Below are 27,851 nucleotides of genomic sequence, written 5' to 3'. Positions count from 1 at the left end.
TAACTGACCGGACGAGTGCATGATGTAACAGTTTATTTGTAATGCAAAAGAGAACAGTGCTTGGTCATCAAAAAACATCACATAGCATTAGAAATATAAAACATCTCTCAAAATTTAATTGTATATTAAAAACAGTGCCCCGTGCCAAAGCAGTGGTCAGGCTCAGGAAGCCAGTAGTACGCTTTGCGCTTTTGTTTTTGATCATCATGTTTTAAGGCAGCTGATACAGCTTTTGCCAGGTCTGCTGAGCAGCTGTGGGGATGCGACAGTTGTACAGAAGCTCCAGTGGAGCTGCCCCGTGGAGCTGGTCTCTGCCAGTCGCCCTCTTGGCAGAGGGGTCGGGCAGTGGCTTTGGTCAGGCGTGTGCTGGTGACCAAGGGACGGGAGCAGGGACGAGCTCTCTGCACCCCACTGTGCGGTGCTCAACAGCACACGATGCTGAGGGGGCTGCACTGGGCCCTGCTGCTGTCACACCCATCTCTGCTCCTCTGATGATCTTAACGATCTTTACTCAACTGGTTTGTGGGTTTCTTTCTATTTGCAGAACTGGCCAAGCTGGCTGGGCAGCCGTCTTAAACATAACGGCTCGGGGCAGGCCCTAAGAACCCTTGTCTGTTGTTGCTGCAAATGGTCATCGCGTATCCCCTTCCAGAACAACATCCTCCTCTTCCTGTGATCAGCAGAGTTGCGTGCCAAGAGTCCGGTCTTGCAGAGGTCCTCGGGAGCCAGTGACAGTGGGGTGGTTGCTGCCTACTCCTCCTTTGTCTGCTGCTTTATAGAGCCAAGTAAAAGCAAGGGCACGAGGAACAAAGCTCCGCAGGCAGTGAAGCAAACCTCTGCCCCTGCCAGCCAGTAAACTGCAACGGGAACAAGATTTATCTCGTTAGTATCCTTGTCCTTGCATCTGCGTAAACAGCCCTTCAAAGCTGCTGCTCTCCACAACTTGGTGGTACAACTGGGGAAGACAGAACTACTCCTTTCACCGCGCAGCCTTGCTGGCACACAAGCTATAAGGAGGAGGTAGCAAATAGCAGTCCTGGTTCTTGTCCAAGGAAACAGCATGTTAAAAGTGGTTATTTTAAACAGGGTATTTCAGTTCTTGCCGATACGGCACTGGGTATGTTCCTATTGACACATTCAGCTTTAGCCACTAGGAAACTCTTTAACTCTTTGCCCCAGCACCTCCTCCAGGGCTGCTCCCGGTGCTCTCTGTGCTGCTCTTGAAGGTCTCTCGCTGCTGGTATCTGGCTCCTTATGGGAAACACTCAGGACTCCAGGGCCCAGGAAATGGGCTCTGGCTTTGCTCAGGTGTAACATTAGGTCTGAGTTCGAGCTCTGACTTTTGCTGCCCGTCTGCGTCCTCTTTTTCTGTCCCTTCACCCTGTAATGGCTCAGGGGCACTGAACGCCATGCAGGGGGTACCCCCTGCTCCTTAGGGACAGTCTGGGCTTGGCCAGAGACAGGGCCATGAGGCACCACCCGCCCTGAGCTCCAGGGCAGTAGTGGAGCGTGGGCTCTTTCGTCTCCTTTTATAGGTTACAGATGCTTTTAATGCTGAAAGGTTCTTTATTGCACATGAGGGACTGTCCCTACTTAATTTATATTATCTTGGGATGCAGGTTCGTGAGAGGTAGGGAACCAGGTACCACAGCACTGCAGACCTTCACTGACTCCTGCTTGCCCCTTGGCAGGTGCGATTACTCCTTAAAATGGCTAATGGGCTCCTGGTCAGCCTCTGGCTCCCTCTGCACCCTGGGGCTGACCCTCTGTGGTGCCCCTCTGCTCGCACAGCTACACACGGGGCTCCGTTAGTTTGATGCTGCAGCTGGAATTTTTGATGAGTCAGGCACTGCCCGCTGTCTAACTGATCTCTGCTCGTAGGAACTTTTTTAACTCATCCATGAAGCTTCTGTTGGTGCTAACAAGGGCTGTGTCCTGCCCCAGTGCAGCTCTCAGGGGTACCTACTTTTGCAAGGACAACTTTACGACTCTGAAATGGACTGCGCTTCCCCTTCCCACCCAGCCGGGTTGTGGGGGCCCAGAGCGACACTGTGTGTTGGCAAAGGCAGGAAGGAGCAGGAGGTGGCACTCACCTGTAGCGGAGAGGATGGGTCCCAGGGCTCTGGCCAGGGCGCCCAGGCTCCTCAGGATCCCCATGACGCGTCCCTTCTGGCTGGCAGAGCCTGCGCGAGGAGAGAGCCCTTACTCGGTGTGGGGGCAGAGCACTGTGGTACTGCTCAGAGCCTTGGCCTTTTGGAGGAACTTCCCACATGCATCTCCCCCTCCTTCCATTTCACACTCACTGCCCAAGCTGTAGTTAGGGCCCCTCCACCAAGATAAACACGGCTGCTTCATTGAGAAAACACCAGGGCGTGTCACAAGTGCTTGGCCATGGACAACTTGTGGTGCACTCTCCCCACTCCCAAAAAAAAACCCACCACCAAAAAAAAAAAAAAAAAAAAAGCTTTAGATCGTACACCAAAGTGCTGAGGAGGCACAGGTGGATAATAAATACAGAAGCATGGAAGCAAATTAAATAAGAGCAACGTACAAGTGACATTAATGAGGAAAGCCTTACTTTTTTGCCTCAGCAATCACTGCAGTGCTGGCAACCAGCTGAACCAAAGCTAAAGAACAAACTGTGTCATCCACAGATGGCAACACAGCTACAGGTTTCGTAGCAACCAGTGCCACAAACCCAGAATGTTTAGAAAGTTCCTTGGAAGGTGTTTTCTAAGGAAATGGGAAGAAATGATTTTACTGCTGTCAGCTATGGCTGGTGTCTCTTTCAGAGAACCCAGGCCCTTCCTGGCTCAGTGCTGTTTGTGGCCTTTGCCCACAATATTAATTCTTTGCCCACTGTTCCCCATCTTTCTAATTGTAACCAGAAATAAGGTTGCTTCAAGTTTCCCCATCGCACTGGAACAAGCTGCGCTACACAGTACAGAACTGAAGTGTGACGGTGATGTCCGCCCTGAACAGATCACTGCAGTTTGTTAGCTCAGAAACTACCCATTACAGAGTGCTGACAGCTTTCAGAAACAGGTACAAGTCAGTTTGGATTTTCCTGTGCTGCCTTGCAGAATGTTACTGTGTTTCCCAGGGTCGGGATATTGTCTTCCTCTCCCCAGCTGCCCCACTTTGCTCCCTTTCTCTGAAGAAGGGACGAGGCTGAAGGCTGTAGCACCTCCAGCATCACACAGCTGGTTGCTTCCCACCACAGCAAAGTGTGAGGTGAGCAGGGGGTAAATACAGTCCTGGATCACTGGCTTTGCTGACAAGGGGCAGCACACAAGTGTCCGGGAAGGGCCCTTTGCTAGACTTCAGCCTCACTCCTGCAGGGGTAGTTACCGCGTCAGGTTACAAACACACCACAGGGAGTAGCAGTTCGCTGCAGCACTCAGCATTTCTGCTTTCCTTCTTAATCCTTTGGCAGGGGAAGAGGCTTTCTATAAAGCCAAGCAGCAGCCAGAGGCACCGGCACAACATTCCAATCTGAGGTGGACCTATGCCACGAGCGTTCCTATTGATGCATTGCTAAAGTTGATGTCAATTCTGTATTGGAGCCAAATCTAAGCTAAGGTCAGGGCCAAGGGCTACCACTCAAAGCAGGAAAGACACTCACCATAGCCCGACACCACTGCTGACAAACACGGGATAACAATGGCCGCAGCTGGAAAAATCCATAAAAGAGACCGTCAATCAAGAGTAGAGACCTCAAAACAGTTACAAGAGCAATAGTGAGAAACATGTGGCCCAAACTCGTTACTGCTGCAGAGAAATACGCTGAGCTCTGGGGCACTGCACCAACAATGAATCATCAGGTTCAATCCCGTTCAGTAACGAAAACGCCCCCTCAAAGCCAACCTGCGCAAAGAGCCCAGCGCTGCGAGCGCTCCCAGCAGATGTTTCACATCAGCGTCTCTCATTCTGTGAGCCCACGGGAAAGGGGCAGATAGGTCAGCTCAGTGGACTGGTAGTTTTCCAAATTGCTTTGGTCTCACCAGGTGGAGCAGGGAAAGGGACTCGCTCATATTTCAAATGGACAGTGAGGTGGCTGTACACAGAATCACGCTGTCCCTGTGCCTACAGCTTTACCGAGCTCACGGATGAAAGAGGCAGCTATGTTCTGTCTTGGGGAATAAGACAGTCAAGTCCAAAAAGAAGAGATTACAAAATTTTTGGACACAAAAGCCAAAAGCTGTTCAGCAATCACTGCCTTCTTACCGGAACAGGGGCCTTTTCTGCCAAGAAGGAAGTACTTTAAGCATACAAAGCAGAATCTTTTCTGGGAAGCAAAGGACAACTGGAGAGCGGGAATGATAGACATGTTGCCTTAACTGCAGGTGCCCTAACTCCTGGGGCAGAGGGAGGAAGAGGGGGGAAGAGCAGTCCCTCCAGAGGCATTTCTAGCTGGCTTAACTGGGGAAGAGATGGGGCCTTCTGCCCAGGCACAGAGCCCAGGAAGGCGAGGTTCCTAACCTAGAAGCTGAGTTAGAGAAAAATAGTACCTCCTCTCACCCCTCCTCACCCAGCGGGCTTCAAAACCAAGTTAATCTGTAGATAAGATGTAGATTTTTGAAACCTGTCAAACACACAGCTGTCCCTAAGACAAGCAAGCTACTAAATAGATGCATTTTGTGGTTTACAGTTTTCTCTTAAAGCAAGCTGTATCGTGCAAAAGAGAAGCAGTCTGCTTCTGTAATTAGTCATATTTGAAGCTTCTTAACAATAGTTAGCAGCATTGGGAATACCTGAAATCTCTTTTCAGATAGGCACTTCAGTAGATCAATAAAATTTCATTCATAATTGTTTCCCTGAATAACAGCTTAAATTGTCAGAATAGTATTTACGTAAAACACCTAAACATCTTTGAAAACAATCTGCACCTATCAAAAAGGGGATTTTTGCACCCTCCCTGAGCTAGCAGCTTGCAATGCAAGAGCGCAGTGCGGTGTCCAGCCAGCACAGCCCCATGCCACGTTCAGGGCAACGCTGATTTACCCTCACTCTTGCTCCACCTGGACGCACACTCCGGCCTTCAGCTTCAGAGCGCACAGGTCTCTTCAGCCTGTTGCCTAAGAAATAATGCAGCCACCACAGAAATACAAAGACATGCTGTCTCCCTTCTTTTCCTGAGCTGAGCTAGTTAGTGAATATTTTGCTTCTAGGTCTGGTAAGAGGGGGGAAAAAACCCACCCTCAAGAGCTCCCCAGTGAGACAGGACAACAGGAGCACTGGGGATGCTTCCCAGTATCACCATGGCAACTTGCTGCGATACAAACAGCATCAGAAAAAAAACCCAGACACTATTTCTTCCGTATTTTATAAATGGAAATGTCAACTTTCTTTTACTTATAGTTTGAAATTAGAAGTGCATCTTTTTTAACGGGGCTGAATAAATTTATGAAGAAAAATTACTTGTGCTTAGTTTTCAGTGCATTGTGAATAGCTCACCGAAAGAGTACAGCAACAGTCCAGCGCTCAGCATGGTCACATTTGCAGCCCATCCAATTAACAAGAAAGCTGGAATCAGCACCATAATAGCCTGCAAAATGAATGAGTCACACGGTTACATTTAAGCCCTGCTTGTTAAAGCCTAATTCTAGGTGTCCTGCCAGTTCTCTTCCGCTGGTGGGACTACATTGAAGTTAGTAGCAGAAAGCCCTTTCTTCCCACGTACAAATTTCGAATTCACCGGGATGGCCACATATCAGCGCAATTTACTTTTCTGTTCTCTCTCATTATCACATGATTGCCGACCACATGCAGGCTGGAGTCACCTGTAACATAGGCTGGATTTATCCCACCATTGATTTCCCACAATTGAGGAAAAGATGATTTTTGCAGAGTTCTCTCTCTCTCTCACATGATCTACTGTTTTTTGGCGATTTTTTTCTCTTGTTCTGTGTTGAACTAGGCAGAAATCTAGCTTTAACTCTATCTGCTGAGCTGGCACAAGAAATCAAAAAGCTTGTGTGCAACACTACTACAGCTCCTCTGCTTTTTATCTGCAGTATTGACTGTTATCTTTAGCTTTCAGAGCCCATACTTCTGGAGACAAAAAAAAAAAAAGATGGGGTGGGAATGGTATTTGACATTCAAACCCAAAGAGAAAGAACATTCTTCATCTCCCCCAAGAGCCTGGACTTCAGTTCCCCTGTGATGTCTCCCTCGCATACAGAGCTGTCGCTGAAAAGACAGATCACTAAAGATCTGCTGCATGTTTCATAAAAAGAGGGTGTTCACTCCCACCAAATGTCTCAATGTCAAGATTCAGTTATAAACGAGCTACTGTAATCACCATGTGCTAAAAGAAGCCACATTTGCCATATGATCCAAACTCATGAACAAATTTCCAGAATAACTCCCACAAAAGCCACTCAAGCCACATACATCCACAGGAAGAGTGCCCCGGGGCCAGTGGGTCTCTGCGTAGCGCACACGGGTGTTTATGAGAAGGGATCAGCCCACACCAACTAAAGAGAGTATTTTGAGGTAACTACACTTCTCAGTGCAGGGGAGTGCAAGGAGTATAAAAATTAGTGGGGCAAACCACAGTTTGCATAAACTGCAGTGCAGTGACAGCAAACACAGCAGGCTGGCAGAGCATGTGGAGGAAGCTGATAAGAGGATAAAGTAGCACTAATGCAGCAGCCTGAGTTTTTATTCCCAGGGAAATGCTTCCTATGTGACACAACAAATGTGCCATTAGCTTTTGCCTGCCAGGGAGCAGGGTGAAGATGGCTTTACCAGCAGAAAGAACTTTAAGAAAAGCCGAGTCAATTCACTGGAATGCAGTGCAGTTTGGTAATCTTTTTTACCCTGCCACCATTGAAATCACACTGGTCTCAAAATAATGTATAATAAATTGATGGCGGCTTTTACAGTCTAAGCATACTTATTACCAAGCAGCCAACAAAAGTTCAGAAACACTCAAAACCCACTTTGCTTAGTTCCATGCACAAATGTAAATTACAAGCCATGTGGTACTTGTCCCAGGGCTGTATAAGCTGCAGGGAACTGTTCCCTGTCATCCCAGTACAGCAGCATCTCTGTGAAGAAAGAGGCAAGCGAAACAAAGAAATGCACACTTTCGTCAGTGAAACTTCTGTCTGAACATTGGTACATGCTATTGTTACATGGAATACTGATGATCACAAATCCAAGGAAGAATCTACTTCCCCCTGCCCACCAGTGAAATATATTCTAGGGAAAGCCTGTCAAGCACGGAGATGGCCAGACTGACGACGATGTTCCTAAAAATCATTTGCCAGAAAGAGAGTCACAGATCAGCTCTGAAGCAGCTTTAGTAGTTTCAATGCCTGCACTGCAAGAGAAATCACTGAAACAAAGCATAATCTTCAAGTATTTTAGCTAGCTTGCACGGACAGACACTGTTCTCATTCCCTAACACAGTTATAGATGAAGAACTCAAAGTTTCGATAATATCGTAGCTGATATGGTAAGAAATGGCTCTGATGTTCCAAAGTTTAGTTAGACTGACAAATGCCCAACAACCAGGGTCTTGAGAAGTCATTTAGCTAGATTAATGAGACATAAATTTCTTTTGATTTGACACATACAGTTATAGCCTCCAACTACCTTGCGTTGCACTTTAGGTTGAAAATTAACATATCAGAGTTGTAGGAGAAAACAACAACAAAAAAATTACATATTTTTTTACCCTTTTTACAGCTCTTATTTCATTTCCTGGCTTGATTCGGCGAGCATAACCTCCCTGGATCACAGCCATTGTTATTCCAATAAAGAAAAACATCTTGCCCTGCTGCATGCTAGAAGGGAGGCAAAAAACACAAATTATGGAGTCACGCACAGATCATTCCACCCTGGGATTCACAGGTTCAGTGTAGACCCTTTCCTGAACCAGAGAGAGAAAATGCTTTTTGGTGCTCACATGAGCAGTGCAAGGTTCCTAATATGCTGACATTAGTTTCCATGGCAGGCAGACAGCAAGAAGATAAACCTCTGAGGTCTTGCGTAGAGATAGGACCACTGCTGGGAAATGCTGCAATCATCTCCAATTGTAGCATTTGCCAGCAGCAAATGAATTGATCTCTGCAATCATCACCATTGCTGTGATGTAGTTCAGTTGTTTCTAAGGTGGCCCACAAAGAGTCAACACATTAATTACTCTGTGCCATGGAAGTCTGTGCCAACAGGAGTTGTTGGCTTCCAAGGAACAAGTGTTTTGCTTTCTCGCAAGCATTGCCACCATTCACGCAGAGTTTGACCAAGGTCACCAAGGCACAACATGGGCATCATGGTGATCATGTATTGCACTGGGAAGCTTGCAACATCACTCCCTCCACCCTTAAATATTTCCTAAAATCTCTCTTTCACCTCTCTTATCTACTAAACTATGTGGATATTGTCAACTAAAAGTTCTCACCTCCATAACAAGCTTGTTTGTCACACGGCCTGTACTGTTGCCATAAAGCTGTATTATCTCACTGCGTGGCTATTCTGAAAGGACTGCACAGAAGCAAACTTAATACACTAGAAAACCTCTCCTAGACGTGCACACAAACTATAATGAAAGACAGACAGGGAAAGATGAGACAAACCCCTGAGAATTACTCAAAGGGAGGGACACACATAAGGAATCAAGCTGCAAGATCACGTTCCTGGCTGGAAATCTTCCTATGAGTTGGCAGGAAAAGTATTTCAAGCTGAGCCGCTGCTAGTGGATTCTGTTCTGTTTCTTCTCTAGTGTTTGACTAAAGGAAATCAAACTTTATGGTGTAATGACCGTACACCATATGCAATGCAGAACTTTGATGAGCAAATATAATCACATAGCTAATCCTCCATCCTTTGCCTTTTTTGAGCTTCAAGATTTGTCCTGATACGGAAGAACTCTTCTGGACTAGAAGAGAAAAGGTTTTATTATAATCAATACAACTAGCCCAGCTATACATATTTCAAGAGCTTTAATTTAATCTTGTGTATTGATTTTCTCTAGTTATTAGAAGTTGTAGATTCAACGAGTATTTCCTTTCATGATAAACAGTGTGCCTGTATTTTCATAAATTCTTCCCACAAAGCCCAAGTATCGCTGAGCTTTGCTTTCTGAGTTTTTACTAACCTCATAAAGCCTCTCTTGAAAATAAATGAAGAGACCATAGATCAAGATTTTGGAAAATAGCCTAGACAAAATATATGACATTTATCTTCTACCTGCTGAACCGGAATCTCTGGTGAGTGAGAAAACTCAGTGTATACTCCAAGCCAGAAAACAGGAAGAGGTACAGGAAATAAACCAGGCCCAACATTTTGAGATTCTGAAGATCTAAACAAACAAAAAACAAACACACACACATGAAGGGGAAAAAAAAGGGAGAAATACAGTGGTGTTTTTCAAGCATAACTTGAGAATATAACAGTAGTATAACATTTATCAGCTGTACAGGGAGAAGTTCTTACCTCAGATGCTCATTTTAAATATCCATACAAGACGTGCCACAAAATGACTTCTGCCCACTACTTCCCTTCTTATGAGGGGAAGAGAGCCAAAAAGATTAGTCTCTCTCAGGATCACCCTGGTCTCACTCACCCAGTCCAGCCCCTCTGCCTCGCACCCCCACCTATATGGGGATTTATTTATTTAGCTTATTTATGTTAATCAATACCTGCATTCCACCTAATACCTTGGTGCTGCTCACAGGATGATATTGGCTAAAACACAGCATGTCTTTTTCTAAGCCAGAAATGGTCTATGACAAATTACGTTACTTGTTTTTTCTGCCAATGTAGGGTTTAACAGGTTTTCTCCGAAGTGGCAAATATTACTCTATTCCTGATGTAGCAGTAAGGAGAACTGAATGATAAGTTGGTGTACCTGGCAAACACGATTTATTTTCTATGGGTTAAATAATTTCATGTAGAGAAATGGCCAGCTCAAATCTACATCTCCAAGTCCTGAATTGAGAAATAAAATTTTAGTCTGAAGTTTCCTGGTTTGCAGCCTGGATGAGCAAACTCACGTATCCTTTACCCATACCTTGATCTGTCTTTTTAAATCATTTCACTTACTGCAGCCTACCCCATGCTGCAGCCACTGCCTGAAGAAAAAGCAAGTAGCAAGTCAGAAATTTTCAAAACACTAACGTTTCATACCTTCTTTTGGGAATAACAGGACCAGCAGCCAAGGGAACTTGCAATTCCCTGTTCATAAGTCAGTAAGGTGGGTTTTAAATGAGTGAACAGAGAGCTGCTTCTGAAATGGTTTGAGTAAAGTTTTAGCTTGGAAACCACCGCCACATACAAAAAGACATACAATAATGATACAAAATGCCAGCTAACACTTACTCTTCTCTGAAGGGGACTCCTTTCCTCGGGTGACTGCAGAGAACTGAAATAAAGCCAAAGGACTGAGCAAGTCAACTGCTGCCTGAAATCCAGACACCACAGAAGAGACCTGATCAGAGAAAGAGAGAGGTTTATTTAAAAACCAGATGCAATACCTACTGCAAGAAATTGATAGTAACCATCAAATGTGCTTCTACACCTACAGAAATTATCTGAGACGAAACGAGGCAACTGGCACTAGGGTGTGAGTGACCCCCAAGAACATCCCAGACTTTCTGATCACAGAACTGGCTCCAGCACTACAACCAGAAGGTAGAGCACTGATAGCAGCTTTCACCGAAGACAGAAAACAGATTCTTCCCTAGGTTCTTAAAAAGCAGAAGAGGCTCATTCTCCACAGCCTCGAAGGTGGCTTTATTTGGTTCAATTTTTGCATCATCCTTCATGTCCAATGAAACTTTTACTGGGAAAATAATGGCACATCTGCCTGCAAGTTCATGGGAAGCTGGGGATTTGCTTGTGTGCTACAAGTCCAAGAACAGTAAGTGTAGCACATCAAACAGCAGTCCGTTTTGGTACTGGTTGTTCTTTTAGCCAGCCAGTGACACCTCCTGGGGAAGAAAAGGAAAATGTAATTTTTAGAGAGATTCCTTGGAGACATTTGAGAAAGATTTCTAGAGACATTCTGCCCAGCAACACTGCGTGGCTTTTTGAAGAGGAAAATTTATTTTGTAGCACTTCTGGTCCTTGTACTCTGTACATCTCAACCTAATTATGCATCTAGTGGTACTCTCCCTGCTCCTTAACAACAGGAGCTTAGGAGATGCTTATTCTTTCACCTATAGGGAAATTTAATTTTTTTAATTTGTTTATTTTTTATTCTAAGGTACAGAAAATTAAAGAAAATACTAACGTCTAAATTCTTAAGGAAACAATTCCTTTTAAAGTAGGAGAATTTAGACTGTCGCTTTACATGACAGTCCCAGGAAGAGGTAAAATGGACTCAAGAATCCTGAATAATCACACTTAGTATTTCACATCTTCAAAGCACTGCACAGACTTTATCTCATGAACAACTTTCTCTTCCCAGACAGGGAGGGTGCTATTACTCCCTTGAAGGCAGGGATTAAAGGTCAAATTATCAGTGGAACTTAATCTCGGTGCATAAACTGAGGACTTGACTGGACTGGATTTAATAAAGCTGTAAACCAATCAACTTTCAATATGGTATTATCGTGACCCCTGTCTTGTTTTGATAGTCAGAGCTTCTGAGTGTACGATAGCAGAACTCTGGAGCCCACTAGTTTCACAACGGAATTACGGAATCATGGAATTTTTCAGAGTTGGAAGGGACCTCTAGGGATCATCTAGTCCAACAACAGCAACCAGTTCAATATACCAGGCAGGTCTTGTACAAAGCCATAAAGCTGCTGATCCACACAGAACACACTGGGATATTTATTTCCTCCTAACTGCATCTACTGCAGAGAGTAAACAGACACTCCCAAGAAGTTTCCTCGTGCTTTTAAAAGGTCTGTAAGAGGATTTCCTGAAGCTGGTTTGTAGCAATCCTCAGTTCCTGCATTTGTTGGCATGATGGTGTTTGTACTACAGCACAGAGAATCTGGTAACAGGCAACTCTCTTCAAGCATGTTTGCCGGTAATAAATAGCCTGTAGTTTGTACCTGTTTTGAATTATTATCCATGTCAGACAGGGTGCCAAGCTGCTTTATGCTAGCAAGGCTGATTTTAGTTTGGTCCTGAGGATATAAATTATATATGTATATGTATAAAATATTAAGTGTTTTATGTAATATACATATGCATTAGATTTATTTCTTTTAAATATACATGTGTGTGCATGTAAATTTCTTTTAATTTCTCCTATCTTTGCCCTAGAAGTGACTTCATCCACTGATTGATATTGAAAACATTGTCCTGAAACTGACAGAAGTGTTTCACCACCCCCAAGTAACAAAGTATAAACTGTCAATTTCAGTCAATGTCACCAGCTGCATGGAGTTCAGATTCTCTGCAGGTTCAAAATCTGCAATATCTAACTTGCATTTAATTTCTATGCTTATGATTAATTACTCCAAAATCGCTCAATTTTACTTCATGATCACCCCAAAAGTTACTCTGAATGGTAGACGTTTTTCACAATGTCTTTTTTTTACTCTGTTTTCCTCTAATGCAGAGAGACTAAGTAACATGTCTTAAAGGCACAGAGTCAGTCCAAATTAGGAATGCAGCCTGGGCCTTTCAAGACCCAGCCTTATCCTTCAAATCAGACACTGTTTAGTATGCATAGAGCAAAAGCCTTGTTTTTCCGTAAGTCTGCTAGTGATGCTGCATACCCTATCCATAGTCCTTACATGATTAGCTGGACACCAAAAAAAAGAGTTGTAAGAGCCTCCCTCCAGCAAGGCAGCCTTACCCATAACTAGCTTAGCTAAAAATTAACTCAGAAGCTCTTAAAGGGGACAGATTCCACTAGAAACCTTTCTTTTCTCCCTTCTCCCAAGCAGGTCACAATAGGAGCTGTTTTGGCCACTTCACATAAGACCAGTGTCTCTGACAGGTGAAAGGTACAGTTCTCTGGTCACTCTTCACCTGATAAAACTTGTGGAACACTTGAAAAAAAAAGGGAAGAAGGAGAGCAAAAATTCTGTTCGCCTTACATGAAAACTCATCCTTGTTCCCTCTGTCCCCCTCCACCTTCCCCTTTCTACAAGTTAATTCCAACATGAATGAATGTGAAATACTTCTCCAAGAGGACTGATAGCAAAACAAGAATATGATGAGAACACAGCATGTTTCAAGGAAACAGATGTCTGATGCCACTGGCACATCCTCCTGCCGGTGATCGTTATCATTTCCCCTCTTTCTACAGCTTTGTCCTTCCAATGCATACACTCCTATGCTCCAGGAGCACCTGCTTCAGCTCAGTTCAGCCAAGTTCCAGAAGGGCAGCCAACATACCTGCCTTTCCTCTGTCATCCACAGGCCAAGAAAACTGCTCTTCTCCCACTCAGAAAGTGGAGAGAATTATCCAACAAAAAGAACAAAGCAGCCTAATAAGTGAAGTTATAAATACCCTAGAACACATAAATCACATGTGGCCACTCCCCAGATGCAGGCTGAAAGGAGACACCGATACTGATCACAAGAAGCTCTAATGCCAGACAAACCATTATCTCATCAGCAATCAAATACCCTGTGTATTTTGCATGACTGGGACCTGACCCTCAGAGGCACCTATTAATCCATCTCACAAAATACCCACTGCTGCACAGAGACAAAGATCCAAAAAGCAGGGCCAGAGCATTTATTTTCTTACCAAAATTCAGTCATGCTGGCTAACAGACTAGCTTATCAGAAGAACTCTCCAGAGGATAATAAAAGGGGGAGGGAGGTATGCAGTGATCATACAGTCCTAAAAGGCGCTGAAGCCATTTATTGCTCTACAGCAAAGGTGGAATTGTTTATAGAATACAGATTCGCTCTACAGCACTCCCCTACGTCAATATGTTGCCACCACCCCAGAGTGTGCAGCTCTAACCAATAACAGGATTTTATCTGGAATGTTTAGAAACAGCCAAATAGGAAAGGGGAACAGATGACACATGGAAGAGCTGTTGTAAAAAAAAATAATAATAAAATAGCTGTAGCGCTTGGGAAAATAACATGAGCAACCAATTTCACATGATACACAACCTACTGGGAAACACTCAGGGAAAGTCTAAAGTTTTGCCGCAGCAGGAGCATTGCAGACAAAAGTTTCCTGAACAATTCTCAGCATCAAATGGGTTTGGCTATCCAGAAACCAGGCATGCTTCAAGGGTTGAGTGCTGCTTAGAAACAAGGGACCATAGGAAAGATCCAATCCAGCTGAAAACCTCAAATCGAGGTTTCACCCAGATACCTAGTGCTGAATTCAGTCTCTCTCACACTACCAAAGGAGACTGCTCCAAAAGACTTTTAATAGATAGATCTTGGACCGTGTCTGATCACATAATATTAAATCATAATGTTAATAAATGTTTGGCCCCACAAATCCAAACAGTCACTGCATTTCAGCACATGTAGATATTTTGTATCTGTGGAAGACAGCACAGCTCGGAGATAAGAGTCATTTGCTACCTGAGTGTTCAAAACAATCACGCAAAGACAAGAAAATAGTTAAGAAAATTTCTAATATATACTGGCTAAATGAAATAAATGCCAGTCTCTGATGCATTTACTTTTATGATTAGCTGAAATTCATCCCCAGGGAGTCATTGTGATCATAGTTTAAAATTCACCCCTTTCCTCCTAGGCTCCCATTAGCTTTTGAGAAATTTAAACCTAACACACCAAAACCAGCAATTAAGCAGACATGTTAGCTAGAAAGAATTTCTCTTATTAGACTGGGCTAGGAGACAGGACCACCATGCAACAAATTTGACACCAGCCTGAATAATAATATTAAACCCTAGTCCCAGGAATGATCTAAATTCTGGAGATCCTGGCTCAGCCCCTTCTTCATTGTTTCCAGTATTTCAACAGTTCTCAAATTAAACGTAGATCTTCATATTGATAGTACATTTACCCGTTTTTCTTTGGGAAGTGTCTCCGGAAGTAGGAAGAAGATGAAAATTAAATCAGCCACAGCAAACATGAGTGCTAACAAGGCTGAACGAAGATAGAAGACTTCTCCTTTCTCTGTCTCCATGGCTAGGTAAGCTCCGATCATGGGACCAAGGGTAAAACCAAGGGAGAAAGCAACACCAATCATTGCCTGCAGTGACACAATGAACACAGACATGAAGTTTTAGACACAAGTTTGTTCGGGTAGCTCAGTTCTAGAACAATTTGGATTTCCCAGCATTTAACTTAAAGAAATGCAACCAGGTACAGCATGTAACCACCCCGAGGATGTAGGGAGTGCACAGCAACAAGTGTTAAATGTGAAAAAAATGTTATTTCCAAATAACCAATTTTATTTTCTGTCTAGTCAGGAAAGTAGCAGGAACAAACTGCAACCTGGTTATGAGTGAAAGGAAGCTGGGAAAGGAAATAATGATTCTCACCTCAAGGACTGCTCAGCCAGCAGATCCTTCAGCCATAGGATAAACTTTTGTAGCGTAAAACTGGAGACGGGAGGACAGCACCATGATAGGAATTCATGATGTCTACAGCTTATAAAATGCTTTGGCAATTTCTGTATTTAGGAATTTTTGTCTCACAGAGCAAATAAGCTGAGAGGCTTCCCAGAACAACCTGAATTTAGCGCAGGTACTAAAAAGAATTTATTAACTCAATGTGAAATGAGCACATAAGAAAAGAGGTAGAAACTGTACACACTGGATGGGAGCTTAAAAGAGCACCAATCTGAGCCATCAGCCTCAGTGAAATTGCTTAAGAACACAACAGTGCAGGATCTAAGTAATTTTCTTTAAAAGACACTCAGAGGTGTATACTCACATATGCAGGACACTATCCTCCTGCTTTCCAGAGTCTATTTGACTATACCTATAGTACTACACTAAACAAGGCCAGGACACACTTAGTTGTCATGTCACAGTCTGCAGTGTTGTTTCAGCCAGCTCAGCTAGCACTCTCCCAGGCAATGCCCCATCACAGTTTGGGAATAGCATCAGTCAGACGCAATTCTCTTGCCAGAAAGCAGATGAACATGCCTACTCTGCTCTGAAAAGAAGAGAGTATAGCCATACGGATGTGAGCCACGCTGTACTAAGTGACTTGCTCTCAAGCCCTCAAAATAGGCCCTGGCCCATTTTATTTACTAGTGCTGTATGGCTATCCCTCCCCATAAATAAAAATATATTTTGGCTCACCAGGATTATAATAAATTGCTTGGAAAATTCATTAGCTATTCCTGTGAAATTTAAAGCTTACTCCTCCCAAGAAGCAGATGTCCCACATAGTGGCTTATAACAATCTGTTAATAGAAGTTTGTGTCCTTAAGGTTTTTATAAGATAAAAGATTTAACTGGTAATTCACAGGCAAAGTTCAGCCTGCAGGGTGTTTCCATCTGGTTCACTGCCTTCTGGAAGAGGACAGGGCAGCTGTTCATACTACTTGCTGCTCACTCAGCCAAATGCCACATCCTTTACCCGCTGAGCTCAGATCCCGAAGCCAGTGCAGCACCCAAGAAAGTCAAGAGGCACGCTGTGCTGTGGAGTGCTGCTGTGCTTACACAGTTTGGGAAGGTGAGAAAAACAGGGTCTCCTATAACTGGGTTCCAGCTGCCAAAATTGTGCCGTAAGACCTTTTGATTTCTAAGCTATTATAATGAGGATTACAGTTACCGGCAGCAATAACAGTTATAACACTTACACAGGTAGTTTTTCCACCTCTAGGGCATCTGCATTTCACTTGCAGGTAAAAGTCATTGATAAGTGAAGTCTGAGAGCTCACCAGCAAAACAATCTGGCATGTTTTCAGAAGTGAGGTAGCATATAAAGTCATGTTTTCATTTGATCAATGACTACATCCCTGAGGAAGCCATTTTGAGCACCCAAAATCAATTAAAAATTACCCAGCAAATCCAAACATATACCCCACACGTGTAACTCACCATGCCCTTGCTCCGTGCTTTTGGAGAGTTCAAGTCAGCAATTATAGCTGTGGAGAGGCTGACATTCCCTTTGCTTATTCCACCCACAATCCTGGAGAGAAGAAAAACGCCGAAAGTCCTAGAGGCAGCCCACAGCGCATATGATGTTATCAAACCCATCTGCAGAAGCAAGAAAGGGTTCTTTATAAAGCGGAGCAAAGTTGATCTCATTTCTGCACATTTCCCAGCTAAACATTTGAATTTTTTGTTTGGTTGGTTGGGTTTTTTTGTGGGCTTTTTTTTTTTTTTTAACAGTTAGTCAAAACCACTATGTAATAAATGCCTGAAATACTGCACCATATCCTGGACAAGTGATATAAAAGAAGTAGAAACAAATCCATAAAAGCTGCATATAAATGTGAGATTACTAACAAAATTAGAAGAGCAAGGGAAGTTCGAAGGGAGCTAAATCAGTCCTGGGCTCAAAACCATTTTTGTACATCCTGCTTCACTTGTTTTCAACTTCAAGAGAATTACAAGTTCAAAATAAGAAGAATTCACAGTTTTAGCCCTTAAATTTCATAATCAATCGTAAGCATGTGTGCTTATTTAATTCACTCTCCACAAGCCTACAGGATAGGGGGATTTGTATTTCATTTGCCGCCAGGTTCCACCATGTACGTATGCACATGCTCTGCACTGCTCCTGCAATTAGAACCCCATACTCTAACCAGCAACAGAGAAAACTTTTTAAGGAATGTTAATGTTCCTAAGAAACACATCTTACACTGCTGTACAGCACTTCCTAATCACCAATCCCCAGGCTCCATGAAACCGGTCATGAAACGATCAGCCCTCATTAGTAACTTGGTGAACTAAAACATACAGGCTAACATTTCTAAACAGACATCTGAAGTAATACTCCCATACACAGGGGAAAGGGATTTTGGAAAATCCCAGCAACAGGTATTTTGGTGCCTCCTATGTACAATTCTGGATCTGGGAAGCTCAGCTTAAGTATTTGCATTTGGAAGTGTGGCCAAGTGACTTGGCAAGAAGCAGCCAACAATCATCAGACCTGGAACATTCAATTTCCCAATCCTTTCTGCTAACCACAAGACCATCATGCCTTCAACTGTGTATTGAGATGGCATGACTGAAATCAGCATGAGACACATACCACTGTCATCAAGATGACAGGTCTTCTGCCCAAGCAGTCTGACACAGCACCAGTGAGGGGAGAGGAGAAAAACTGTAGGATGGAAAAGATTGAGCCAATCAGACCTGAAAAAAAAAGAAAAAAAAAAATCATTAGACTTACTGCCTTTACCTTAAATACAAAAACAGCCAACCTGGTTCCTGACCTATCACTTCATCCCATCCTTTAAAAATACGCAATTAGATGTAAAACAATAGTTATGCAAAACAGCTTTGTCTCCGAAACTAAGTCACCCTCAAAACACTGATCTTGCATTGTTATTTAACTGCGGTGGCAAATACAGACAGACCAGAGTAACAGGCATAAACTGGATGATTCACTGGTGGTTTCACTGGTGAGAAGGGGGTTGAAACTCACTGGTTATAATGGAGTGTTGATTCTTCAATGCTTCCCCACCTGACTACATAAATTTTCTGTTCTTAAAGCAGATACAAGGCAGCTTTAATAGTCATGGTTCTTTTAAGATTTTTTTTTTTTTGATGGTTTGAACCGGATTCTGTCACACTAAATTAGCTTTTCTTTCCTTCTTATCATTGAAAGAGGGACATAAGCACTGCTGTTAGTGAGGCACCCTAAGAGGTAGGAGCGATTCCAACGACTCAAAGAGCCTTTTGAAATCTGCCTCCAGCTTCTCTGATCTTTAATTCCTCTTTTCTCTTGCCATTTCTAGCTTCACATGCTTATTAATTTGCACTATACTCTCAACAAACAGGCAAAAAAATGCCTCGCTGTCACAGTTTTTCTCTAAAGGAAAAATTGGGTTATACATCTCCGATCATTCAGCTATCAAAGCTTTAAAAGGCACAGGAGAGACAGACCAGAAGTTCTACGCTCATCAACTCTGAGGAAGGCAGAATATTGATACTGAACACCTTATGGAGAACAGCTGCTTAGGATAGCTCAAAAGCCCCCAAAACTGTGTAAAAAAAAATAATCATAGAATAGTTTGGGTTGGAAGGACTTTGAAAGGTGATCTAGTCCAACCCTCCTGCAATGACCAGGGAAATCTTCCACTAGATCAGATTGCTCAGGGCCCCATCCAACATGATCTTGAATGTTTCCAGGGATGGGGCATCTACCAACTCTCTGGACAACCCGTTCCAGTGTTTCACCACCATCAGGGTAAAACATTTCTTCCATATATCTCTACCCTCCTTTAGTTTAAAACCATTACCACTTGTCCTATTGCAACAGGGCCTACTAAAAAGTCTGTCCCCATCTTTCCTGTAGGCCCCCTTTAAGTACTGAAGGGCCACAATAAGGTCTCCTCAGAGCCTTCTCTTCTCCAGGCTGAACAACCCCAACTCTCTCAGCCTGTGCTCATAGGAGAGGTGCTCCACCCCTCTGATCATCTTCATGACCCTCCTCTGGACCTACGCCAACAGGTCCATGTCCTTCTTATGGTGGGGACTCCAGAGCTGTATGCAGCACTCCAGGTGGGGTCTCACCAGAGTAGAGCAGAGGGGTAGAATCACCTTCCTTGACCTGCTGGCCACAATCTTACAGATTGGTACACTGGCAGTTTATGTGAGAGAGACAAGTTTTCCTTCTTGTATTTCTACCACTGTAAAAACACCAGACATGCTAAAAACTTCATAACCAGGGAGCAGCAAAGACAGGGCTGTTCCACACAGGGGAACGAGCCAAGAGCTGAGGGTGACCACAACACTAGCAGTGCCTTCACCAACCAGGGCGCAGTCCCACACTATCCAGATGGGTTGTGCAGAGCAGGGTGCTGCTAACAGGGTTCACTGACAACCCCAGACAAGGCAAGAATTATACATCAGGTCCACCCAGGGAGTCCAGTCAGGACCAACAAGAGACAGGGTCAGAGAAAGGAGTAGAAACAAGTCTATGACGTAGGTCCATTCAGGAGATAAGACACCTGCAATGTAGGTCCAAGGTTGATCCAAGAGGCAGGGCCAGAGACAGCCCTGGAGGCAAGGCTATACCTATGATACAGCTCAGGCAAGGCCCAGGCCTGAGCTGAAATACAGCTCCTGAATCACTGGGCAGAAAGTGTGTGGGTGAAGGCCTGATCACTGCAACTAACTATTGGTGCCTGCAGGGCCTTGGCAAGGGCAAGAAAGGTTTCTGCCCTGAGGAGGTTGCAGTCTAAGCAAAGATGAAAGAGAGCAAAATATATCCTGCACTGGGAGAAGCAACAAGATGATCTTGCAAGTATCTTTCCAATCCTATGCTCTTTGTTGCAGATGAAGGCAATGAAGGAATGCAGACTGCAGGAAGACTGCAGTGGCCTCTGCTTAACATCACTGGTATAATGAACTTTGCTACTATAACGATTTAAGGTGCAATCAGATAAGATGGAATGAGACGGGAGTCTACTACAACTAAGATGGCTCATTCATCTTCCCCAGCTTCTGCAGCCTTGGTCAACTCTCCAGTGAGCTAACTCAACTCAGTCTGGCAGAAAAATAATCCAGAAAAAAAGAAAAGGAAAAAAAAAATTTTTTTGCTGGTTTAGCAAATTAAATGGCTCATTAAGAAAAGCTGTCATCAAAGACAGCAGAAGAGATGGAGTTGAATGTGACAGGTATCATGTTAATTCAGCCACCTTGTCAGCATCCTCACTGCCTGTGGCTGCTAGGTAATTACTGAACATTCCCATCACTACTCAACACTGCTTCCAAATATTTTTCTCTCAATACTTTTCTCCCAGAAAGAAAACAGCAAGGGATACCAGCTTCCTTTCTGAGACAAACAGTGTCTATTTTATTTGCATGTTTCCAGTTAGATGCTGTATTTTCTTCAAAGGACAAAAGAGTCAGCTGGGCTCCTCTGGAAGGAGCAGGGAGATTTCTCCTTCCCCTTGAAAGCAAGTGAGCCAAGCCAAGGGATACTGTACTCTCAAGAATACAGGACACAGCAGCTAAAAGGAAAGGCAACAAGCTGGACACAATTCTGAGCTCCCAGACTCTTGTTTAAAGAGTCTGAGATAGAGAGAAGGAACAAGGGGCAGGCATGCAGTCAGGCCTTAGAGGAGACAGAAAGCAGTTTCTCAGGGATTAAAGAAAACCGTTTCCTATCATTCAAAGACAGTAATGAGCACAGAAACAACAACATGCCTGCAAGGATGCTGTGGGAAAGAGGAAAACTGTTTATAAACTTTCTAATGTCTGTTAAACTCCCATAACCTACTTTAAATAGTAACAATACATTCACACTTATATTCTAATAAAGTTTTTCTTTTTTTATTTGGTTTTTTTTTTTAGTTTAAAAGCCTTTTGCTTATTTTGAGGGAGGCCTCAGCTCACTAAAAGGAGAGGGTCTAGGCATTTCCAATTAAAATTAACCCAGACACCCTCATACCTTCATACTCCAAAATCCCAGTTTCCTCACAACTCTTAAGGTTGCAAGGAGACAAAAAAGCCTCTGCTGTGTAACGTGACATAAATGCTGCTGGATTTCCTGCACTACCGCCACTGGAGCTCACCCACACCAGCATCCTTGTGACAGCAAATGCTTCTGGACCCTGCAAGTCAGCAGCTCTCCTGCTTTTAACAGGCCTAATGAGATTTAGAAGCAGTGCTGCACTATAACTGCCCAGCAGGAAGGTGAGACTTGAACTCATAAGCTTCTAATTCCAGTGTTTCCTACTGATTGATCTCCAATCACGTGCAGATCAATTGTGAAGGGAGAGTAATTTCTGTGACTGTGCAGGGTCTAGCACAGCAGGCTCCTGACCCTCAGCTGGCAGTCTGACAATAAGGAACAGCAGGTCTGTATTTCTGTAACAATCCGTAGAACAAATTGGGCAAGATCATAGGATAATTCAGGTTAAAAGGGACCTCTGGAAGTCACCTACTCCAACCGCCTGATCATAGGGTCAGCTACAAGGTCAGAACAGATTGTTCAGGGTTTCATCCAGTCAGGGTTTGACAGCCTCTGACGATGGAGACTACAAAACCTCTCTGGGCAATCTGTTTTACTGGCCATCCTCACTGTGAAAAAATTCCTCCTTATTTCTAGTAGGAACCTCCCTTGCTTCTACTTATGCCCGTTGTCTCTCCTCTCACCATGCACCAGTGAAATGCCTCACTATCATCTTGATAACCTCCCCATAGGTATTGGAAGGATGCTAATAGCTCCAGGCTGAACAAGCCAAGGCTACCCAGACCTTCTGTCTTCCTGGCCCTCTGCTGAACTCGTTACAGTTTACGAATGTTCTTTTGTACTGGGAGGCCAAAACTGGATGCAATGCTCTAGATGTGGTATAATAAGTGCTGAGTAGAAGTTGACAATTGCTTCCTCTAACCTACTGGCTCTGCTTCTGTTCATACAGCCCAGGTGCTGTTGGCGCTTTAGCTGCCAGGGCTGGTTCATGCTCAGCTTGCTGCTCACCAGGACCTCCAGCGCTGTCCAGAGCTGCTCCTGACCAGCCAGTGCCCAGACTGTATTACCGCAAGGGACTACTCCTTCCCAGTGGCGGGACTTTGCATTTGTCTGTACTGAATTTCAGAAGGTTTCTGTTGGCTCATTCCTCCTGCTTGTCTAGTTGTTTCCAAATGACAGAGATGGGGCTGTCCAACTCTCCATTGTTATCAGTGTGGTGAAAATAAAATCATTTACAGCCTACTGTAAGAGACATTTTCTGTGTTATTTAAGTCTAAATCTAGTAACAGGCAAGTATGCTTTTTGTACTTCTGGTCATTTATCACATCATTCCTCACATCAACATTGCAAATAACTTGAAAACAGCACACTATTATTTTTTTGGGGGGGGTGTCTGTTAGCTTGTTTGTTTAGTTTCTATACCTCCAAACAGGACACTGTTGTATTTCCGCTCTGGTGGCATCCCAACCATCTCTGCAAACCAGTCTACACCGCGTTGCAATGACAAATAGAATCCATCCTGCAAAACAGATAACTGGGAAATAGAAGCAGGAAGACAGTTTCTCTGTTTTATTTTCAAAGACTTTTCTTTTCATCAGAGCTTAGTGAACTAGAGGTAATGCCAGATGATTCCTTCCCTCCTCCTCAGGAAAATGATCTGGCTGATCAGTTGTCATAGGCTAAAAATAGCTTAAACTGTGAAGGCTAACAGCCAGAAGATAATTGGGTGTATGTGTTTGGGTGGGGTAATGTCTGAATTTGAACTTTTTTAAACCATCAGGCCTGCTAATTGCTAAAACTTGAACTAAACAAAAGTAGCACATCCTGAATCTTTCAATTAATAAAGCAATATGAGACACACTCCATCCATCTGCACATACACTATTTAGACTGGGAGAACCAGGTGCTTGTAGGTCCAGAAAGAAAAGGTTGTGCAAAAATGAATGGTTTCTGAAAAGAGGAGGAGGACTTGAAAAGAAGAAGGTGGACCTGAAAGGAAGGTGAAGATCCTGACTATAGGAAATACTCTGGAAATGTGGGAAGATCCTAGAGATCAGAGCCCATGATCAAGGTTAGAGATAGGGTTGTAAGAAAGACAAAGGCTACAGCTGCAGTTGGAGTGGGGTTAGAAAGGGTCTGCAAGATAGAGGTGTGGGCTGCAAAAATAATTCAACCCTGACACCATCTTCATCTTGTCCAGTAACACCTGAGAACAGTAACTGTGAGCAGCTGCGCAGCAGGGAGCCAACACAACTTTATGCCCTGTGTTCCCAGACCAGCAGCCAGCTCCCTGCTAAGAATGGAAGTTGAGACCTAGTGAACATGATGCTGGGGGCGGGACCAAGAGAGTGTGTGAAAGATTCAAGTAGGGTTAAAGCTCTTATCTCTTTAGTTCTTAGATAAACCCCAGTACACAGATCCATTATGGATTGTCTTTACTCTGTCTCACCAGTGACATCAGTGTAGGTCACAAATGCACTGGTAATAACAAGGACTAGCCCCTAAGAAATACCTGAATTTTCCCCAAAACAAATCCCTCATTTTAATGAAAAAGCAAGAGGGAAGAGTCTCATGCAGGTTCACAAACAAATTCAGCCCATGAACCATTTAAATAGGCTGGATATTATTATTCTGCCTACAGCTATTTGGTTTGCCCCAAGGCAAGGGATTTTTCTTCCATCCTTCCCTAAAGCTCTCATACCTAACATTTTCAGCAGGCTGACTTTCTCTGCTTACCTGAGTCTGGCCGTAATAATCAAGGATAGAAGGAAACAGTGGCAAGATGAGAGCGAATCCCAACAAGTCGATGAAGAGTGCCAGGAAAACAATTGTAATAACACGACTGCAGTTCTGTTCTTGCTTGTCATTGATGGAGCTGCTGCTGGTTTCTCTCTCTCTCAGGGCCATGTTCCCAGGTGCTCTGGTTCTAAAAAGTTACATTTACATCCAGTCAACAGGAAGCATTTTGCAGGCCTTTCCTAAGAGTATCTTGCTGATTCATTCTTGCTCTCTACAGACTTCATAAAAATAAATATAAGCTATGGCTATATTAAGCCACCTGGTTTTCAAGGAAACAGGAATGTCAACTGTCTAGTCTTGGTTATTAGCTCAGCACCAAGTTTGCTCGTGTCAAGAACAGGCTACAAGGGCAATAAGATAACAAACTCTATTATAGGAGCATCCCAAATAAAACACTGAACTAAAGAGCATTTAAAGTTGTTAACACGTGAGCAATGCTAATACAACTTTCCCAAATGTTTTCAACTCAGCATTACAATAAAATAGATAAGAAAGGGCACTCTTGTTTTGAATATCCACATTCAAGTAGCTAATAGGTTATTTATGCCTTCGGCGTATACTAGAAATGACTAAAGCAATAACAATTAAAAAAAAAAAAAAAGGCAGACTTCCTAACTATTGTAGGAATGCTGTCTTCAAGATAAATCCTGGAGAGCAACAGCAACTCAAGAAACACCACAATAAAATTTTGAAATCTGAAAAATTGTTTTCTTTCTCTAGATGACAGCCATTGATAGGCTATATGAGTTGTGGCACCAAGTGATTAAGGCAGCGTTTTAGTTTGTCAGAAATATCAGAACTATCAACTTTGATAATCCTCCAAAACTGTCTTCAAGATGGAGGCAGGCCATATCCCGTTCAGTATTTAACAAATAAAGAAATCATTGCGTATCCTGAAAAAAACCTCCGTTTCAACAGTTCTCAAAATCAAGGAGGAATACATAAATAATGAAACTGCAAACTTCAGACTTGTAAAACATTACAGTGTATCTCAATCATAAAACAAATTTGCAGTCCCTTCTACTGCAAAAATCCCTGAACGTTTGTTGCACTAGAATAGTAAAAAAAGGAGACAGAATTTCATCCAAAGTCAATCAGTACCAAAATACCCATTGACTTTGATAAGTCAAGATTGAAAACACTGAGCAATTCTTAGTATAAATTCTATTCCAGACAAGACATACCGTATTATGTATACAGGGCACCGGTGCATATAACTTCATGTTACACTTACTGAAGATCATAAGCCTTTGTTATGCTCAGAAATAAATATTGTGACATTTCTTTACATGTGGATTCTGTTTACTAGCACTGAAGCATTATTAAAATTCAAACACTATGAAGTAAACGTGGAAGGGGGCCACCTGCAATGCATTTATTAAACTCCTGGCATAACACTCTTAAATCTGCTAGTGAACAGAGCAGTTTGGTTAAGTTCAGGATCCTTTTATTTAAAATAGTAAGTCATCACTGCTACAAATATTTAGCACTATTTGTTTACCCAAATGTATAAGAGCATCTGGAGCCAAAACAACCATTCCTTTAGACAAATCCTCCGTGGCCCTAAGTCTATCCAGCCAAGAGTTGAGGGATAGGTTCATTGTAGGAGATTCTATCTTGTTTTTCCTCCCAATTTGTTTGTTCATCCACTGAATTGCATGACCAAGCTGAACTTTATTTTAGGATTATTTACACAGGGTAACATCCTTTACACCTTACCCTCAGGGCCATTTCAGCTGGCGTGCAGCTTGAACCTATTGATGCTAGCACTGACCTTTCATTCAGCTCTGCTCTTGGCTTACGCAATATCCCCAGGTACGAAATGTTTCTGCCTTTGTGCTCCATCAGTTTTGTTGTTCAAACCTCTCCATGTTTTTTGCTAGGCAGGAAACCACCAAACATTTTACAGGCCCTGGCATCCCATCAGCAAAAACAAAACACTTCACCTCTACCATGACATTTGATTTCTATGAGACATGTTTGAAAGGGGGGCGAGGGGGTTGGATTTTCAGTTTAGGGAAGTTGTTTCCCTGGACACCTGTGTCCCAGCCATCCCCTCAGGACTCCCCATCTGTGTCTTATCGCTTCTGCCTTCGAGCTCCGTCCGGGACGGGGTTTGAGGCTGTACCTCTCAGGAAGGGATCAGCCGCCAAGCTGGCCCTGCCCTAACGCACAGAGATTTGTCATCAGCCAGCAGGAAGAATTTCATCCTTCTGGTGTTTCCCTACCGCCCCTTTCCTCACCCCCTCTCCGAAATGTCCTAGGCCCGCCTTTACCTTGCTAAGCCTCGGGAAGGCTCCTCTGGCTCCTTAACAAAGTCCCGATTCGGGTCAAGAGCAGAAGTTTCAATCGGAGGGCTAAAAAAAAACTAACCACCCAACCAAACCGAAAAAGCACAATTTCCCACAGCAGCCAAATCCCAGAGGACCGAGAGGCTGCCGAGCGGGAAAGGGCCAGCCCCGGAGAGATGTGGTGTCGGCGGACAGGACCCGCTGTCCCCGCCGCCAGGCACCCTCCGCCGCCGGGGCGGACACCCGGGGACCCGCAGCCCTGCTGATGCGCGCCCTGCCCGGCCCAGACCCGCTCCTCCGCCCGCCCTCCCACGCCGCCGGCAGAGCCTGCCCCGATCGGGGCCACCTACCGCTCCTCAGGGGGGGCTGGCCGGGCCCGCCGGGTGCGCGGGTGGGTCCCCTCCGCCTTGCCAAGAGCCCCTCCCTTGGGGACGCTGCGGGCGGCGGCAGCTCCTCCCCGGCCCTCCACAGCGCCCCGTCGGCCTTCCTCTTCCGGCTGGCGATGGAGCAGCTCTGCTGGCCCCGTACCGGGCGCCGCCGGGCTGGGAGCCGGAGGGAGCCCGCCTTGTGAGCGAGATGGCGTTGGCCGGGCCGGCTCCCCTCAGCGCGGCGGGCGGGAAGCGCCGCGGCTGGGGGCTGAGGGAGCGGCCAGGCAGGGCCCGGCCGCCGAGAGGGTCTTGAAACCCGGGCTGAGGGAAGGGGCCTTGTCAAAATAGCCTCGGTCCTCGTAAATTAACAGTTTAACTGGGTATCTCGTACCTCAAACCACAGCAGTTCCCTCTTGCCTTAAGGATTTTTTAGTTCCAAAAAGAGAAGGACGTTCTTTTGTTAGTTGCCGCACAGCCCCATTACAGCAGCAGAGAGCAGCAGCTTCACTAAATGGAAGTTTCCTGGTATCTGACAAACAGAAAAAGGTAGTTGCAGAAGATGGCGACTGTTCCTGAAACAAACTGCTCCCTGGAAAGACTTAAGTTTTTTAACACAGAGAACATGGAATAATTTGATATTGATAGCACCCTCCAGTATCGTTCTCCAGGTGTCCAAGCTGCCTAATTAAAATGTGAGTATATGGTCACAAGTGGAATAGGCACATGTGCCTTCATCGTCTGAAATACATAAGGATCTGCCAATAAAGTGTTTAAAGCCGATACATAAGTTGTTGAAAGGGCTTCTGGTTCCCTTCAAGGTAATAGAGTCCTGGGGGTGGTGTGGATTTATTAACACCTGGATGAGAGCCTTTCACTCAACAGTGACATCTCTGTCACGGATTCCCCAAGCGATTACATTTGGAGC

The 27,851-nt window shown here is 44.1% G+C and overlaps 1 protein-coding gene across 2 annotated transcripts; it reads right to left on the bottom strand.

The window, feature by feature from the left end:
- Window positions 1–18: 18 nt before the first annotated feature.
- Window positions 19–27,176, bottom strand: MFSD10 (major facilitator superfamily domain containing 10). Of its 2 annotated transcripts, none has more exons than XM_054201880.1 (13): window positions 26,909–27,176; window positions 24,205–24,394; window positions 22,891–22,987; window positions 18,076–18,179; window positions 16,917–17,075; window positions 14,924–15,112; window positions 10,333–10,441; window positions 9,202–9,313; window positions 7,688–7,796; window positions 5,458–5,548; window positions 3,626–3,673; window positions 2,094–2,183; window positions 19–857 (listed from the first exon to the last, which is right to left on the bottom strand). In XM_054201880.1, exons 2-13 carry the CDS (start codon window positions 24,373–24,375, stop codon window positions 751–753), a joined length of 1,386 nt encoding a protein of 461 aa, XP_054057855.1. In that variant the 5' UTR covers window positions 24,376–24,394; window positions 26,909–27,176; the 3' UTR covers window positions 19–750. The 2 variants fall into 2 exon arrangements, with proteins under 2 accessions (XP_054057855.1, XP_054057856.1); XM_054201881.1 differs by lacking the exon at window positions 26,909–27,176 and adding an exon at window positions 26,544–26,790.
- Window positions 27,177–27,851: the final 675 nt, after the last annotated feature.

The sequence above is a fragment of the Rissa tridactyla genome, chromosome 5 (genome assembly GCF_028500815.1).
Source record: "Rissa tridactyla isolate bRisTri1 chromosome 5, bRisTri1.patW.cur.20221130, whole genome shotgun sequence".
In the NCBI taxonomy this organism is placed as follows: Eukaryota; Metazoa; Chordata; class Aves; order Charadriiformes; family Laridae; genus Rissa; species Rissa tridactyla.
This window is presented reverse-complemented; position numbering and strand designations above follow the sequence as displayed.